This window comes from Phallusia mammillata, chromosome 7 (genome assembly GCF_965637545.1).
Source record: "Phallusia mammillata chromosome 7, kaPhaMamm4.hap1.1, whole genome shotgun sequence".
NCBI classification, from domain to species: Eukaryota; Metazoa; Chordata; class Ascidiacea; order Phlebobranchia; family Ascidiidae; genus Phallusia; species Phallusia mammillata.
In genome coordinates this window covers 14,745,962-14,764,098 of record NC_137258.1, presented here as the reverse complement: position 1 = coordinate 14,764,098, position 18,137 = coordinate 14,745,962, and the positions used below count along the sequence as shown (strand labels likewise).

Below are 18,137 nucleotides of genomic sequence, written 5' to 3'. Positions count from 1 at the left end.
TACATTCGGGTGATGTTAGATATCGCGTTTTTTCGCCGATGTCACATAGAAAATTCGCGAACATATGCTTGGAGTTAATTGACAAGATGATATGCATAACGATTTTTCATGTCGCTTTTTATCTCAGTTTACCTTTTGAAGTAAACAGGGTGCATGAGTTTGTCACAACAACTTTAAGGGTTCACCACACCATAAAAGGTTGAAGAGCACTGCTCTAGCCTATATGTCCGAAACTGTGGACTTGCAAATGTCATCGATTAGTTTCATTTGATTTTTGAAAAGAATTTTTGAAATGAAAAAATATGTGATAAATAAATTTCTGCAAAATAATTTGTGTTTTGAAAATTACTGAAAATTGATTACCTTTTTTATTGCGGGCTTAATAACTCGGGATGATCTATCCGTATCATCAAAACTTTTCCCGTGACTTCTGTTTGGCATAGTAACCGACACGACAGTTTGACATAGAATTGTCACAACAGTATTTGCGTTTATATACTTCTGTATGATTGTGTGTTTTAGCTTTTCTGACATAAAATGCATGTAATGGTTTAAAGGTTTTGGTTACATGAGCCATAACCACAACTTTGAGGGTTTTTCTATAAACATTTGTTAGTAGATGTATGAACACATTCTGGTGGGGGTCGTTTGTGTAAGAAAACCTCTAAAGGGGGTCGCAGAGTAAAAAAAGTTGAGAAACACTGGTGTAAACGAAAACATTGTTTGCAACCAGTACATCTTATTGTTGAAAGCAATGTCTTAGTGTCGCGATATCACTATTGTTAATATTTTCTCTAACATTTAAAAGTTTATTTGTGGCTTAAAACAGACGTAGAAGGTTCAATTCGGTAGGAAGTAGGGTTGAGATCTTTAGATTTGAGGCTTTTTTCTAAATCATAATCACAGGATTGAGGCCTAGGGTATAGCGCTTTATAATATTGCATACTGTTGGTATGGTACTAAAAAGTGTGCCTTTAGGACTCCCTGAAACCATCTCACTGACCCCTTGGGTGTCCTCGAACCCCAGGATGGGAATCACTGCTCAGTGGCGGCTCGTGCCTAAAATTTGTGGGGGTGCTGCTCCAAATTTTAGCCTTTGTTGAACATATATAAGTTGGCAATATGTTGCGCTGTCTTTTAATGAGTAGAGGGCGTGACTCTATGCGCCCAGACAGCACAGCAGGGGCGATCGCTTATATTCCTAGAACGGTTCTCAACGCGCCTTTCCTCGCGCTCAACAACTCCAAGGCACCAAGAGCCAAAATAACGAATTCGTTATTAAGGCAATTAAGGACAGAGGTGGCGCTCGAGGGTTCAGTAGCAAGACGAGCACAAGGGCAAATGCGGTTTCTGCAAATATGCACTAATTTAGTTAAGGAAACAGACGATAAATTATCAGTACAGTTGACTCTTACCGAACTATTACAGGACCAGAGTCACAGTAACATTCAAAGCGATCAGTAGATTTTAGGTTCTGCAAATACAGCATCAAATTCAATAAACATCACCAAAACACATTAGTAACGAACTGCGAGACTTTAGGCAACAAGCTTACCGGAATAATACATTTATTTACAGCAACAGCAAGTTGGCTGACGACGGTGTGGGATCCGTGGGTCAGAAATGCACAATTACACATTGGACGACCGGCAACAGTTCAGTTGGCATAAATTTCCTATTCGTTACCAAAGAAACAAACACAAGCAGTCAATTAAATAAAGCATGCTGCCTCAAAAACATCCAGTCGCTAATAAACAGGCAGCAACCAGGGTTGCCAGGTATTGCGGATTGGATTCGGACAGTATTTGTCTAAAAATCGGCCATTTTAGGCCAAAAAACTAAACTGTAAATTTCTGGCAAGGTAACATTTAATGAAGCAGTTACTGGGCGTCTTGCTAATACAATCAATTATCTTCGTACCAATTTAAGAAAGTGATGATAGATACACATGCTAAAACACAAATATTTTTTGCTGGTAAAAAAAAATTCTCGCCTCTAGTGGCGCTAGGCTACGCCAGGTGCCTGAATGTTGTCTAGCCACTGGCTTGCCTTCTATCAACGGCGTTATTCTGACGCAATAATGTTACTGTGACGTAATGGAATTTTTTTCAGTACTTGGTGAAATCGCATGGTATTTTTAATGGCATTTTATTGCATGCTCTTCGGGGGTATGAAATCTATTGAAGGTTAGAATATAAACGAATGTATGTGTGAACATTGCAGGTAAGCATTTTGTGTTTTTTTGCTTTATTTGTCACAGTGACCTGTAATTACATTTTTATTTAAATGATTGACCTGAACTACTTGTATTGCATACTGTCTTGTTGTGAGTTATGACCCGTTTAATTTGCTGGTAAGTTGGATGCCTCCTATGGCTCTTTTATTAGCTTTGTATACTTAAATGAATAATTTTAAGAAATTAGTGGAAAGTTACTGAGGAGTAATGACTTAAGTTTGTGCGACGAGTTTAATTTGTCTGCATCGCATGTCGATAATTTTTGCATTTGTATGTTGCACGTCGATTCCATTTTACTGATAGTAAAGTATAACGTTTCTAGTTCTCTGTCAACTCGTGATTGTCAGCTTGTCAACGTAATAGCTTGGATTGATTACAGATTGCCACGAACAAATTAGTTAGTGCAGGTGTTTTATTCATGTGTTTTTCGAATATTGGTGTTGTTTTGATCTGGTCTGTTTTTTTACTTGTGTCGTTTTCTTTGCAGGGTACCGCAGATTTTAGCGCGCGTCTAACTTGGTGAAAATTGATTCCATTTCTTAACATGCTAGTTTTTTTAATCCATTCGACCGGATTTAACAGTTGACGAAAAAAGAAAAACAAAAACAAACAAAGAAATTTTTGACAAAATGAACAAGAAACAAAACGGAACAAAGAAGTTTATACTTTTTATTCTATACATTTAATGTACTCCAGCAATTCGTCAGCCTCTTCTTGACCGGAGTACATCTCTCTGGAGCAGAACCTTGCCAGCATTTCCGGAGTGCAAACAAAATTAATGCAAGTCGGGTTTCATCCGGTTTCTGATCTTAGTCTTTGTGAACGTAACCATTGAAAAAAGGCGCTCGACTGTGGCATTGGAAACAGGTACGGACAGGCAGTTTAGAGCGTATTCTGCCAGTTCTTGGAACTCTCTGTTTCCAGTAGCATCTTTGTACAACAGAACTTTGTGCCAAAACTGGACGACATCGGACGGAATTTCCCCGTCGAAACCACTTTGGCATTTCCAGTCAACAAACAAAATTTTCTGGTATTGCGTTTGAATTGCATCCTGGTGGCATTGCTGCTGTATAAATGGCAACTTTTCGAAGCCAACACGGCTGATTTGAGACAGCACCTTTTCCGGTGAAAGATAAGATAGGCCTTGAAAAACATTTGTAGAGCTTGTAATTCTTTTGTCAAGCTCGTTTAAAAGCCTAAGCAAGAAGTCCCGGCATCTTGATTTGACACTATCTACCTGGGCGCTCGAACTTCCTCCTGATTCGCCCCTTTTGAATTTTTCCAAGTAGGATATGAACTCGGACGTAAAATTGGCACCATATGTTACTTGACAGTTCGGCAAGTCATTGCCCATCCTGTCGTGTACACGGGCACGGATGCCGTGGTGCAGTTGATGCAAGATATCACTCAATTTTTCGGGATTGCAATAATCCGCTTGAAATGCAGCATTTACCCGTTCCATTTCTAATACGACCGGATACAAAAATAAAAAGTAAAGCCTGGTTTCATTTTTGTTCAAAATATCTTCAATCATTCTCGCCTCACACTTTCCTTCCTGACCACATTCTCCTCCGGCCATTTTAAAGTACAACTTCAACTCAAACCAATGATCAATGATATTTTTAATTACTGTTTTACGACACAACCACCTTGTTTTGGCATACTTCGCAAATGGCATAGTTGATGGGGCGTCTTCATTTCCTACCGTCATTACCTTAAAGAGCTCTTTGTATTTTTCTCGGCGAAGAGTGGATTTTGAAAACCATGCTGGAAATTTTGACATCAGGTAGCCAACATTAGCTGGTAAAACTTCGAATGCAGCTTGGACACACAGCTGCAAAGAGTGACAGGTGCATTTGAGAAGGACTGCAGAAGGGGATTCTTGTTTCAGTCGACTCCATACGGAATTGTGTTCCCCGACGTTGGCACTAGCTCCATCACAGCTCAAACCAATGCAGTTGGAAAGTGTCATGTCCAAAGACTCTACTGCTTCCTTTACTGCATTATATATTGCTTCTCCTGTGCCTTGAACGATGCAAACAACGGAAACCAAAGCTGTGACCAGTTTTCTTTGTGATGGACTGCAGTACATGATTAGAATCACGAGGAGCTTATTGACACTTACATCTGTTGATTCGTCAATTAAAAGTGAGTATTTGCAACCAGATATATCTTCTTTCAGTTCTGTTTTCAGTGCTGGGGCAATTACTTTAGTAATTAAAGCTGTGCATTTAGTGCGGTGGAGCTGGAGATCTTCTAAAGGGGAACCTTTTCCATGAGCGGAAATTACAGCTGAAATATGGTCGATTGTGCTGATCGCCCCGTGACACGCCATACATGCAGCAAGTTGTAATTCAGCCTCTTACACGCTGTTGTCAACACGAGCCCTCTTGAAAAAATTATGCAGAGGTTTAACTTGATTTATGGACGATATTTGTCCCTTGTGTTGAGCAGACTTTTCGTGATCGGCAAAGGTGCTTAGTTTCGGTTGAAAAGACTTATGGCACAACTTGCACCAAGCGTTCTCACTGCCATCACTGGACTTTTGTAGCCATTTGTAACGACCTTCCCAGGTTGTATTATATTTTCGCGCTGGAGCTTTGGATGCTGAATCGTTTTTTGGACGACCCATAACTATTTTCTTAAATAGCCTAGACTGCGTGTTTTTTGTAAATATTATTGGTAATTTTTCTACTTAAAAAAGTATTACATTGATAACAACTCAAGTCGTCTTAAACTAGCATTTACATTTTAAAAGAAATACATCGCACTTATGGGTTTGTGCAAACTGTTAAATGATAGGTGACAGACCAAATATTTATAATCATCATTTACTCTCAATGAAAGCCACCAACGATGTTTCCCACTAAGCTTTGCTACCTTTCTTTTGCATGGGACTACAATGACTATATCCGCCAACACCGAAAATATTTTTCCAGAATATTTAGATAACTAGTTGTAACTTTATTTTCCTGAGGTGTAAGTTCTTGGTTTTTGCATTTCTTTTCATTGTAAATAATAATTGTTTCAAGACAATGTTTGTTGTGACAGACAATGGGGGGTAGTGATTCATCAGTTTATCTACAATCTTTGACAAAAAGTGTTATTTATTAAGCGGTGATGTCTCCTCGACCGAATAAACAGCGACGAAAAACTTTGTTTTGAGTATAAGTGAGAATCGGACAAATTAGGACACAAAACTAAGTGTCCTAATGATTTTTTACTTGTCGGACACAGCATGTGAAATTAGGACAATTTATCGTTTTTAGGCCATCTGGCAACGCTTACAAGTCGTGACTTCAGTAAAACAATGCCAAGGTTGTGACATCATAAGCACCGATTGTGTGATAGATAATGTCACCAGGTTGCACAACATTGCGCCATACAAGAGAGTTAAGGCTACTGGCGGGAAACATAGAAAACTTAATAATTTGTCCAATGGCGATGTAACACTCCTCCACAAAATGTGGGACACATTTTCAAACACAACATCGCCAATCGCGTGCGTATCGCAATGCGACAAAACAACGTCGGACAATCCTCAACATCAGCGCACCGCACAATCAACTCGGTGTTTATCCCAGAAGTCCAGGTTGCAATCACTCGGATGGGATGATGCCAAACTCTCATCAGAATCAACGATGTGGCCGAGTCCTTCAACCGAACGCCGAAACGTATCGCCGCTCGCCAGCACGAGCTTGATATTTTGTCCTCGAAATCCACCAGGATTGGCACGGAAGATGCGCTTCTTCTTACTGAAGTGGCAACGGGAATCATTGATCAGTGGAACAATGTCGACATCACAGGACGATCGCCGATCACACAACCAGGATCCAAATAGAGGCACTTTCATCCGATTGCCTGCCATCGAGCGGCCAGCTGCACGAACCTTCCGTAACAATGCAGTTTTGAACGTTTATCGCGGTGCTTGACTGACCCTTTTGTTGAATCCAGAGTGATTCGACCCTTGCCGAATGTAGGCGCACCGAGAACTATAGTTTCCTGTCGCTATATCTGACTTTCCTTTCCTGTTGGTGCATAACCTTGGCCACTCTCATGCATCGGACGTCGGTCTCGTTCGTAGCTGACGAACTAACTTCGGGACCAAAAAGTGACCACCCAAGGGTGTCTTTACAGCACACGGACCTTGTGGACCAGAGCACTCACAGGACGTTGAAGGCAGCTGGGACGACAGCGCCAATGAGGGTGGTGACCGTTCCTCCTTTCACACGGGGCAGGCTGCAACCTTGAAGGTGTGAAAACTCGTGAAGAACATTCGGTGCTGGATTACAATTCGGCGACACAGGAATTTCGTCAATGGACAAAACCTCATTCAACTTCAACGAGGTTCTCCTCCTTCAAGTGGCATGACAGTTAAGGACACCGTGGATGAAAATGTAGAAGTAGAGCCTTGGTCAGGGAAGTCATATGTGTGTACTTCAACTCCATTATGTCTGACCTTTACCGGCACGATATTGAGGTAGACACCGAGGTTATTGTCGGACGCATTCGTCGTTTCCATGGCAGAGTTTCTCGAATTTTTAAAAGCTGGCCGTCTCTTGAAGGTTCCATGCAACTTCGTGTGATGAAAGTTACCAGTGCAACCCTCAACGGAGCACGATTTTCGAATAGGACATTTTCGACAACGATGTCATGAACAAAGACATTTGAAACAAAGGCTATTTGAACGCACAAACTCACTACGCTTGAGCAGTGTCATATTGTCGAATTCCGGGCACGCGGACAATTCATGTGACTGCTTGCAACAGTCACACGAAACGGGAATTGACGAATTCTTAGAAAGTGCCCCGTCGAACTTTGACAATGAGATGCTGTATGCCGCGGCCCTTGAACCTTTCCTTTGTTCAATTCGCGGTTTATCGTGCACGGCCTCGTAGACCACTTCTCTTCCAAACAACGAATTGGCCACACGACCGCATCGCACAACGAAACTTGTAAACGCAAGGTACCCAGCTTGTCTTTCAGTCTCCTCAAGCACTTGGAAAGATCGCTCCACCCCTTCCTCTTGAAGCGGAAATGGAAGTTTCGCGATCAACTGCTTTAACGTATCCAGTGAATTGAAACTCACGTACTCCTGTATGTCTTCCAGAGAGCTACGGCATTTTTCAAGCAGATCGGAAAACTCCATAAGTTCCTTTAGTTGACCCTGTCTAACAGGCGGGAAAAGCTTCAACCGACGTTCGCAAGCATTGACAACAACATGTGGTTGACCGTAATCATAATACAGTCGGGAACGCGCCTTTGAGTAACCAGGGACTATATCCTTGCCGTAGATTTCGAGCTTGTCAGCAACAGAATCTTCACAGTATTGGAGCAAGCAAACCAGTCGAGACTCTTCGGATTCTGTTCTGCGGTGAACATGGGACTCAATGGCACGAACAAACGACCAGTAGTTCAACGGATCGCCGTCGAACTTCTTAATGGCCGGCTGAGACAGGACTATTGGCTATTGCACGAAATCATTGTCGGATGCACATCGCGGCGGGGAAGAAGCACGCGGATTGTGCATGTATGGAGGATAGGCTAGGGTTGCCATACGTCAGGATTTTCCCTGACATGTCAGGGAATTTAGTGTTTGAATCTGCGTCAGGGAGAAATGTTAAAATGTACTTAAAAGTCAGGAATTTAAGAAAAAAATATAGATTATATTATGAAATTAATGTACCAACGAAGAAAATTTCTAGTAGTTAGCTACAACCGCGTCTATACCATGAAACGTTAAGACAGTGGTTCTCAAACTGTGCGTCCCGACGCCCTGGTGCTTCGCTTTAATTTTCCAAGGGCGTCGCAGAAAAGTTTTGTTTCGTGGCTTTTTGTTGTTGTACCTATAAACCCAACTTTAATAATAAGTTTCCTCATTAACTTTTATTTGCTGGTGCGTCGCAAGTCCAGAAAACTTGTCCAGGGGCGTCGCAACAAAAAAAGTTTGAGAACCACTGCGTTAAGAGGTAAACTGGCGGCGCGCAGGTTAACGCACAAGGTTACTGTTTCGTTTTGCAGTGTGTGTGCGCGTGTAACAATACCTGTTTGTTACTAGTTGTCTAACAATACGCGTTAAATACAGAAATAAAAATCCGCGTCTCAAGAAAACGACAGATACTTTGACGCCAAAAACTAGCGGCACTAGAGTCCGGTTTACTTCTATTTGAATAAGGTTGATGTCAGCTTAGGAATCTTAAAGCCATAAGCTCTATATTGTTAAACAAATTTGTACACTGAATATTTTAATTTGTAAAATAAAAAATGGGAGGTGCCACACAAGCTGCAAAGTTGGACAAGATGTTACAAGCATTAGAGGAAATTAAGAAGCGGCAGGATAAGTTTGAAACACAAATGGAGCAGGTAGAATCTAATCCTGTTTCCACTTCTTCAAAAGGTGTTCCAACAGAAGACCTACAGAAGGAGGTAAAGGCGATGAGAACTACCCTGTCTGCCCTAGAAGAGGAGATGCGAAGCTTCTCAAGAAGGATTACTGACTGCGAGCAAACCATTGATGACCTCGAGCAGTACGGAAGAAGGAACTGCCTCATCCTCCATGGAGCAAAAGAAATTCCAAAGGGGAGTTATGCTAATCTAATTGACTTCATCCTAAAAATATTTAACTCTAAACTAAAATTAAACTTCCGAGTCACTGCCATGGATATTGACATTGCTCATGTCCTGCCGGCAAAAAAGGGTACTCCCTTGATTATCAAATTTGTTAGAAGATCTGAAAGGAACTCAATATTTTTTAGCAAAAGACATCTAGCTGGAACTGGCCTAACGGTTACGGAATCACTAACAAAAAGAAGGCTACATCTGCTGCGAAAGGTTCAGGAGAAAGTGGGAATGAGGTCAACCTGGACCAGCAATGGAACCATCTTCATTATCATAAATGATAAAAAAAAGGTGATACGTAGCTTAGAAGATCTGCAGTCCATTGCCTAGAAAGTGTTGTACTTACCCTATGTATATATGTACATTCTTAATTTGTGGTATTTAGCACAAAGTGTGCTAGCTCCCTCCCTGTCTGTTGTAATAGTGTACTGGTTACCTATCTAAAATAATTGAGCACTGGCTTTTCATAATGTTGACTAAAGGAGTACAGAAAGAGCAACAAAAGGATGCTCAAACTAATGAATATTATTCTGCCAACGACAAACCATATGATGCAAACATGCAACTGCCTTATACCTCCATACCACAGCCCGAGTTGTTGAATCTATTTAACTCACCTACACCAGACATCAATGCTATTAATGATCTATTTACTGACCAGAATAATGATACCCTCCTTGACCAAAGTGACAATACCTTAAACACTGATAATGATTTTTCATCCTGCAATTATGTTCTGTCCACTCAAATTGCAACAAATGCTCCTTCCAAAAATAGTTTCTCAGCTATGTGTGTCAATATAAGATCATTGGCAAACCCTAGAAATTTTTCAAAGCTTGAATCCCTTATTGCAAATATGAATATTAAACCCACAGTTATTTGTGTTAATGAAACCTGGATAAAACAAAAAAAACCTGGTATTCATTGCTACCTCCCCGGATACAACTTTATTTCCAATAGTCATGTTATCACAACAGGAGGAGGTGTAGGTCTATATGTTGACAACAAAATACCACATTCTCTCTGCAACGACCTAACTATAATGAAAGAAAAAACTTTTGAATCACTTTTTATACAATTTGAAGTTTCTAACACAAAAATAGTTTGTGGAACCATCTACAGATCACCAGGACAGGACGGCAGCAGCTATAATGACTTCCATAACACATTAACTGCTTCGCTTTCAAAAATAAACAAAATGCGGCTACCCACATATATATTAGGTGACTTTAACTTTAATCTTCTGGATACTAACAATATTCATGTAGACAACTTCACAACATCACTTTTTGAAAACTCCTTTATTCCCTTAATAAACAAACCCACAAGGATCACTGGCACAGTTAGCACATGTATTGATCATATATGGACAAATAACCATAAGCACAAAACAACCAGTAGCATTTTACTTGATGCAATATCAGACCACTTGCCAATTATGGTTTGCACAAATGTGAAAACAAAACATCGTAACATGGTACCAAGGCAACGAAACTTTTGTAACAAAAACATTGAGAAATTCAAAACAAATCTTTCTGACATAGACATTTCCGGAGTAATGACCCAAAATGACCCAAACCAGGCCTACAGTTTATTAACTCAGCTCATTGGTCAACAATTTGTAAATTGCTTCCCCTTTAGCCCCACAAAATCAGAACATGAAACACAGGTATGGTTTGATCAGGAACTCCACAATATACAAATGCTGAAGCAAAGGTCTTACAAAAAATATATGAACAAAAAGACAGAATGTAGAAAAGAAAAATATAACAAAGTACGTAACTTGTATACACACATGCTGACTAAGAAAAAACAGGAACACTATCACAAATTGTTTACAAGCACTAAACAGAACACCAAAAGGACCTGGGCCACAATCAATAAGCTGCTTGGCAGGGTGAAAACAAAATCAACCAGTCCGATGATAATTGATGGATGTATTACAACTGAACCCAGGAAAATAGCAAACCATTTTAACCAATATTTTGGCACAGTTGCAAAGAACCTGGCTGTAAAACTAAATCCACCAAAAAAACCATTTCACTCATACTTGTCAAAAGACTGCCCCAATTCCATGTTTCTGTACCCAACCTGTCCTGGTGAAATCGTTCAAACCATCCAGTCCATGCAACCAAAACTAAGTTGTGGATTTGATGAGATCCCTGTAAAAGTGATTAAGAACTTCAGTGAAAATATTATACTTGCCCTTAGTCATGTAATTAATTTATCCTTCCGTACAGGTACTTTCTTAACTGATTTTAAACAGGCAATCCAATCTACAAAAAAGGAGATCGAAAATTAGCATCAAACTATCGGCCAATAAGCCTGCTCTCAAACCTGTCAAAGGTAGTAGAAAGATTGGTTTACAATAGAGTATACTCATTCTTAATAACAACGAACTTTTTTTCCAACTCCCAGTTTGGATTTAGAAAGCAACACTCGACAAGCCATGTAACAACTAAATTAATAGCGGAAGTAACTGAGAATTTAAACAATAAAAATCACACATTAGGCATATTCCTAGATTTGTCAAAGGCATTTGATACAATTGATCATAAAATTATGTTAAAAAAACTATATGCATGTGGTATTAGAGGGGTGGCGCTTGACTGGTTTGTGAGCTATCTTGGAGGCCGATCACAGCATGTTTTCTATTATGATTTTATATCAACTAATAAACAAGGCATTTCTTTAGGAGTTCCCCAAGGTTCCATTCTTGGTCCTCTGCTTTTTATTATATATGTTAATGACTTCCCAACTTGCCTACATTATAGCACTCCTTTAATGTTTGCTGATGACACGACTATTATAGTAAGTGCTAAAACTAAAGACGAACTGAAAAAAAAAGCTAATTTAGAAATGGAAACTATATATAACTGGTTAGTTGCCAACAAACTTACCCTAAATATAAGCAAGACAAAAACAATGGTGTTCCATTCAAGCGGACATCATACAATAAATGTAGCCATCAAAGGTCAGAGACTGGAACAGGTTAAATCGCTGTCATTTTTGGGTATAATTCTAAATGAAAGACTATCTTGGAAGGAGCATGTTAATAAGCTTTACCAGACATGCAAGCGTAACCTTGCAATAGTAACAAAGGTAAAAAATTACTTTCAAAAAGACACACTATTAAGCCTCTACCATTCCCTCATCATGTCACACATTCGATACTGCATAATAAACTGGCATCATGGTCAATCAGTTCTTATTTCAAAATTACAGGGTATCTGTAGTAAATTTATTAAAATCATTTTTGGTGTAAGGGGCTCTAAAAACATCGAACATGTGATGCGAAATAATGGCTTGTTAACAATAAAGCAGCTATATATGCTTGAAATATTAGCGTTTATGTATAAGCATAATAACAACATGCTTCCAGCCATATTTGCTGATTTCTTTGAAGTAAGTCATAAAAACATCACCACACGTGCCAACTCAAACTACCTTAAACCTTATTATGGCACTAGTGTCAATCAGCAATCAATGCAATATATTGGTCCAAAAGCTTGGAATGACATTCCCGACCAACTTAGGAATGCAAACTGTACAAGACAGCTCATCACAAACGTCACTGCGTTTTGTTTGCACGAGTTTTGAGCACCGATTAGCTAAAAAAAAAAAATGTTTTGCATGTGCACATACACAAATAGTATTATCTTCAACACACAACTAGTTTATATTTTCTTAAAAAAGCGTTTATATTTACCTGTTGCCACATTAATTGCACGTTATATTGTTTTACTTTTGCACCACTTGCTGGCTCGGGTATGGCCCTACGCTGCAACATAAGTCTTTTTTACGATTGCCACCATTTGTACAGTTCTGATTAAGTTAAACTACTCTCACCCACACGCTTGCAGTGTTCTTATTTATACTTGCACAAACTTCTGAATGTTATTTTTTTACTGAACACAAGTTGTTTTCACAAAACCATTTTCTACTTAGAGTGGTGTAGTCTTGTACATGTGTTGCTAATTATTGCATTGCTTTTGTCCTGGAACCAGTTAACTGCTGCTGTTCGTTTGTTGTTGCAGGACTATCATAGATTAACCATCCTTCTGTCATCATAGAAAACGGCTGAGCTGACAACGAGCTATTCAAATTTGAATTATTCATTGCAATATTTCATTGCTGTTTGTTCTTTTTTGTGTTTTTTTTTCTTTTGTGTTAATTGTTTATGCTTTATTATTACTATTATTATTATTATTTTTTTTTTTACTTTAATCTTTGGACGTGTCTAAACTAATATCCTTATTTAATTTAAACGACTAAATCAACTGCCAAAATACTCGTCAATAATTTTAACTGCAAGTGAGTCCAAAGTTAACTATTAATGGCGACTAGGGATTTGTTGTGTGTTCTTCCTTCCGGCGCCTGAAACTATCCGGCAGGGTTTCTTTCGGTGGTTTCTTTTCCTGTCGAACCCCACCCTCTTTCCCTAACACGGGTGGTTAGATTCTAGGGCCCCCGCGACTGGACCCACCATCGTTCCCCCCCAGTCGTGTTATACTCACTCTGCGCCACACTCACTTTCTTGTGAGTACCCGACACATAACGCCTTATAATACGGTGTAGCTGCAGCGCGTTCAACTACTATCCACCAATTGTGCCCGACACTTTTTTGCGCTTCATAACGTCTTAACGTTGCGCAGCTATTTCCGACTTGGTGATTGTTTTAGTGCAATTGTGTTGCTATGTTGTCTTTCACCAAGCGAAATAAACTCAACTCGAATACATGTGCTGGCATTTTGCTAACTTGTGCTTGTATGTAGCCTGGTTATCTCACAATAAAATTATGATGATGTTACAATGATGTATAATGGCTATGACAATAGTAACTATGACCCAACAGCAAGAAATACTTTGCAGAACAGGATGTTATTAGTAGTGAAATGCAAAATTTTATATCACAAAGTATAAAAAATCTTGACGTGATAGAAAAAAGCGACTTCATATTTGTAATCAGCGTAAGCAAATTATCTTAGAAGTCACCATTTCCGCCAGAAAATAAAAATCATGTCGGCCAGTGTAATTAAAGCACAACGTTGGAAATTATGACGCAACAATAGAAATCCTTAACATAAGGTCACGTGATTAAGCTAAGTCACGTGTGTATATTGTCTGCTAATGCACTTTACGTCAACTCGATACTGAATGGTTGCCATTAGTTTCTAGTCCGTGTGGTTGTTGCGTGGAATATTTTCAGAATATTTATATTTTGGCCACCAAGAGATCGATTTGACCATTAATTAAGAAATTTTAAGATAGTTACGTGAAACATATTTCTTGATTATAGTGAAACGATTGCGAATCTTTTGCATTACATGTTTGATGCATTAAGTTACTGAACAAGTTATTTTTATGTTCGTTAAGACTTGGTAATTATGGGTCCCCTTCCACGAAGGGGACACATATTGTTTTTGTCCGCATTGTTTTCTTTTTTCTGGCGGGTTAATGCAGCGGGAGTGCTCAGCTTGACGTCCGGAAAGACGTTTTACGAGACAGTCGTTTCGGTGATTAGAAATCAGCCGTTTTTGCGCAGCTATGCTTTGTCGTTTTATTAAGTTATCACGCACATTTGCAAAATTGTGTTTAAAAACTGACCTTGAATGACAATATCGAGGTCAAAGCGATAGATTAAATTAAAAATATTTTTCCCATTCTTATTTACTGTTTTTTGTTATTATACGACAATAACGATGCAAAAAGAATACGGACAAAACTTTTAAAGTTGGGTTAATGCTTTCTGAAAGTTTTTCCTTAAGAATCTAAAAATAACCAGGACGTTTGTTTACCATAAATCCGCACAAACGCATGTGTGGGGACCCATTCGTTTTTGCTTGCGAAAACAATCATATGTGTAGATCGAATGATGTACATAGAAAATTGGTAAATAGCACATAGAATATATAAAATGGAAGTATATTGGAAAGCCACTTTTATAGTTATAGCAGGATTGATTGCAGTATGGAAGTGGTCTGTTACATTAAGTAAACAGTAAAATTTACCAAAACCACAGTAATAACTTAGCTTCCTTTCTAGTTTTATATACCTTTGTAGCAAACGACTTTTTAATTTATAGTGTCTAATACAACAGTTAAGGCTTTCTAGGAAAATTTGTGTTTAAAAACTGACCTTGAACGTCAATATCAAGGTCAAAGCAAGAGATTAAATTGAAAATATTTCCCCCCTTCCTTTTTCACCGATTTTTTGTAATTATATGACAATAATGATGCAAAAAGAATACGGACAAAAACTTTTAAGTTACCTTATGAAAAATTTGTCCTTAAGAGTCGAACAATAACTGCAACATTTGTTTACCGTAAACCGCATAAACACGTGTGTGGGCCAGTATGGATAGTATGGCAGCTGCACATCCGAGACTATTTTTTTCATGTTTGATTGCACACTTGAGACATTTTTTTCGGTTTACGACACCTGGTGCAAAAAAAATTATGCCTTCGAACTTTTCGTTTTACGTTAGTTAACCAGTGGCTCAATTGCATTTGATGGTTATTTTGAGATTTTTGTTAAATATTTGTAAATCGGTTAACTTTTTCTTGATGAGGTGCACATTTAACTGGTTCGTGCACACCTGAAAATTTGTTTGTGCACACTTGCACACCTGAAAATTCTTCGTGCACACCCGAGATCTCGGCGAAATGTGCCATAAAATCCAATGTGGTGTGTGGGGACCCATTCATTTTTGCTTGCAAAAACAGTCATATGTGTAGATCAAATTATGTGTATAGTAAACTGGTAAATAGGATATAGAATATATAAAATGGAAGTATATCAGAAAGCCACTTTTTTAATAGTTATAACAGGATTGATTGCGGTTTGGAAGTGGTCTGTTAACATTAAGTAAACAGTAAAATTTACCAAAACCACAGTAATAACTTAGCTTATAGTGTTTGTTTTGTCATGAAATGTCCAGTTTTAAACAAATGCTTTTGGGTTGAGTTTATTTCACCTAGTGAAAAACACACAGTGTTCCAATTGCAACAAAAAATCACCAAGCCAGAAATAGCTGTGCACTGTTAATATGTTATGTTGTGCAAAATTAGTGGAGGGCACAATTGGTGAATCAAGTGTGGGTGCATCTAAAATATGCAGGATTGCTTGGATCACTTAGTGCATAATTATCACCCTTGGCGCAGCTTAATATCACTTGGTGAACATTTGTATCACTTGATCCACCTTAACATTGCCTAATGGACATTTATATTACTTGGTGCACCTTAATATGACTTTTATATCAGTTTGTGTACCTTTATATTGCTTGGTGTGCATTTATATCACTAGGTGCAAATTGATATTACTTGATGCATCTTTATATCGCTCAGTGTGTTTTCATATTGCTTGGTTCACTATTATATCGCTTGATGTACCCTTATATGGCTTGGTGCGCGTTTATGCCACTTGGCACACCTTTATATCCCTAGGTAAAGGTGCACCTAGCACTATACAGGTGCACCAAGCAGTATAAAGTTGCACTGAGCAATATAAAGTTGCACCAAGCCGAAGTAAAGTGCTCCAAGCGATATAATGGTGTACAGTTGTGTGGCTCACCAAACCAGGGTCGATGCGGTACTGGCCAGTTTTAACAAGCAGAGTATTGCCACTACACAGCGGATCGATCATTCACTTTTGCACTTTGTAGAATAATAGTTTTGTATATCTTTTGTGATACAACCTGTGGTTGAATTTGGTTACATATCAAGTTTATGTATTTTTGTTCCGACGTTTCGACATCTTATACAGGTCACCTTCATCAGGGTAAACAACACCGAATGCCACTAAAAGTGCACGATAAACAAAGGAAATTTTAACCAATATATAAGCTATTGCTGCCAGGCATAATATCAAGTTTATATAGCTCTGGCAAATGTATTTTTATTCCAACGTTTCGACAGCCTATACAGGTCGCTTTCATCAGGGTAAATAACACAGAATGCGACTATTACAGTGCACAATAAACAAAGGATAAAAGAATGAAACGCAAGAACGTCACAACGCAATGGAAACATCATGTGATAATAAAAAATGGTGGCGGTGTTTTCGTTGCATTGTGACGTTTTTGCGTTTCATTCTTTTTTCCTTTGTTTATTGTGCACTGTACTAGTTGCATTCGATGTTATTTACCCTGATGAAAGCGACCTGTATAGGACGTCGAAACTTCGGAATAAAAATACATTTGCCAAAGCTATATAAACTTGATATTATGCCTGGCAGCAATAGCTTATGTATTGGTTAAATATGTTGATCTTTAAGGAAAAAGGGTTGCAATCATAGGAGTGGAGTAGGCGGTGTCGGGGTGGTGTCACTACCTTGAGTTTGTAAAGCACGGTGGAGGCCACCATGATATTTTCGTTTATTTGTCTCTGTAACATAGGAAACACCATAAAAACTGAGGAAAATTAAAAATCTTTTTGCTTTTAATCAAGCGTGCTGACAATATACCCACAAAACTTGCCTTAAAACTGCAACCTGTGTTGGTTAGTGACTATTTTATGGCGTCAACCACACCATTGTTTGTTAGTGAATGTTTGCCCATTGATGTGTACAATGGGAATTTGTTGTAATAAATGGTAATCTCAGCTTATACAAAGCAACAACAACATGGACGTAACATTTTTAAACATTCCTAAACCAATGATAAACAAGAAGTTTATTGTGCTTTGAGTTTAAGTTCTTGTGGTGGCACACAATAGTGACATCACATAAAGTGTCGTCATATGTTATGTCCGCCACCTTGCAATTTTAGAAAACTTGGCGCTTATGGTTGCAATAGCTTAGCCGAAAAAACTGTTGATTGCTGTTTGCAGAACAACTTGCCATTTTGGTTATAAGCTGTTTAATTGTCCTGGAATTCTGATATGATACAGAGCCAAATTTCCAGGTTGGAAGACATGCAGTCAAGTATGTAAAATTTAGCAAATTAAATGTTTTTGATAACTGAACTATAAAGTACCAGTTTTTCTTAATTGGTTTAAAAATTAGAACTTAAACAACCAAGTTGGGCGAAGAAGGTGTGGTTATAATCTTATTTCTTTACTTTTTCGGTATTCTGTGTTTTAAATCTTGGTGTTCAATGTAATTAAAATGCTTGGAATGGCAATCCGCTGTGGTATGTCTGTGTTTATTGTTGCATGTCATAGTTGCATAGTTTTTTTCAACAAACATTACTTAGCAATAGTTGAGTAGTTTTCACCAAAACTCTGGATATAGGGGTTGATTCAATAGCATGGAGCTGTTATCTTAAAACGTAGTGCCGTTG

General features: G+C 38.6%; 3 protein-coding genes across 9 annotated transcripts in view; 2 read left to right on the top strand and 1 right to left on the bottom strand.

Moving 5' to 3' along the window:
* Nucleotides 1-3,011: 3,011 nt before the first annotated feature.
* LOC145239029 (uncharacterized) lies at nucleotides 3,012-4,571 on the bottom strand. Its single transcript, XM_080102318.1, has one exon. It carries the CDS (start codon nucleotides 4,569-4,571, stop codon nucleotides 3,012-3,014), a length of 1,560 nt encoding a protein of 519 aa, XP_079958444.1.
* A 2,313-nt stretch (nucleotides 4,572-6,884) lies between these two features.
* Nucleotides 6,885-13,593, top strand: LOC145238506 (uncharacterized). 4 transcript variants are annotated; one of them, XM_080101699.1, is made up of 2 exons: nucleotides 6,885-7,766; nucleotides 8,634-13,593. In XM_080101699.1, exon 2 carries the CDS (start codon nucleotides 9,324-9,326, stop codon nucleotides 11,154-11,156), a length of 1,833 nt encoding a protein of 610 aa, XP_079957825.1. In that variant the 5' UTR covers nucleotides 6,885-7,766; nucleotides 8,634-9,323; the 3' UTR covers nucleotides 11,157-13,593. The 4 variants fall into 4 exon arrangements, with proteins under 4 accessions (XP_079957825.1, XP_079957824.1, XP_079957827.1 ...); XM_080101698.1 differs by having other exon boundaries at nucleotides 6,885-8,205; XM_080101701.1 differs by having other exon boundaries at nucleotides 8,634-9,362.
* Nucleotides 13,594-15,523: 1,930 nt separating this feature from the next.
* The window catches only part of LOC145237525 (uncharacterized), an 84,707-nt gene continuing 82,093 nt past the window's right edge, over nucleotides 15,524-18,137 (top strand). For 3 of the 4 annotated variants that reach the window (XM_080100424.1, XM_080100426.1, XM_080100425.1), the window contains exon 1: nucleotides 15,524-17,779. In XM_080100424.1, coding sequence (XP_079956550.1) covers nucleotides 17,737-17,779 — 43 coding nt within the window. In that variant the 5' untranslated portion in view covers nucleotides 15,524-17,736. The remainder of the gene's footprint in view (nucleotides 17,780-18,137) is intronic. The other variant, XM_080100423.1, reaches the window with a different exon arrangement.

Excerpts from the sequence above, each read along its gene's own strand:
- LOC145239029 (XM_080102318.1), bottom strand. The coding sequence starts at position 4,571 with ATGGCGTGTCACGGGGCGATCAGCACAATCGACCATATTTCAGCTGTA.
- LOC145238506 (XM_080101699.1), top strand. The coding sequence starts at position 9,324 with ATGTTGACTAAAGGAGTACAGAAAGAGCAACAAAAGGATGCTCAAACT.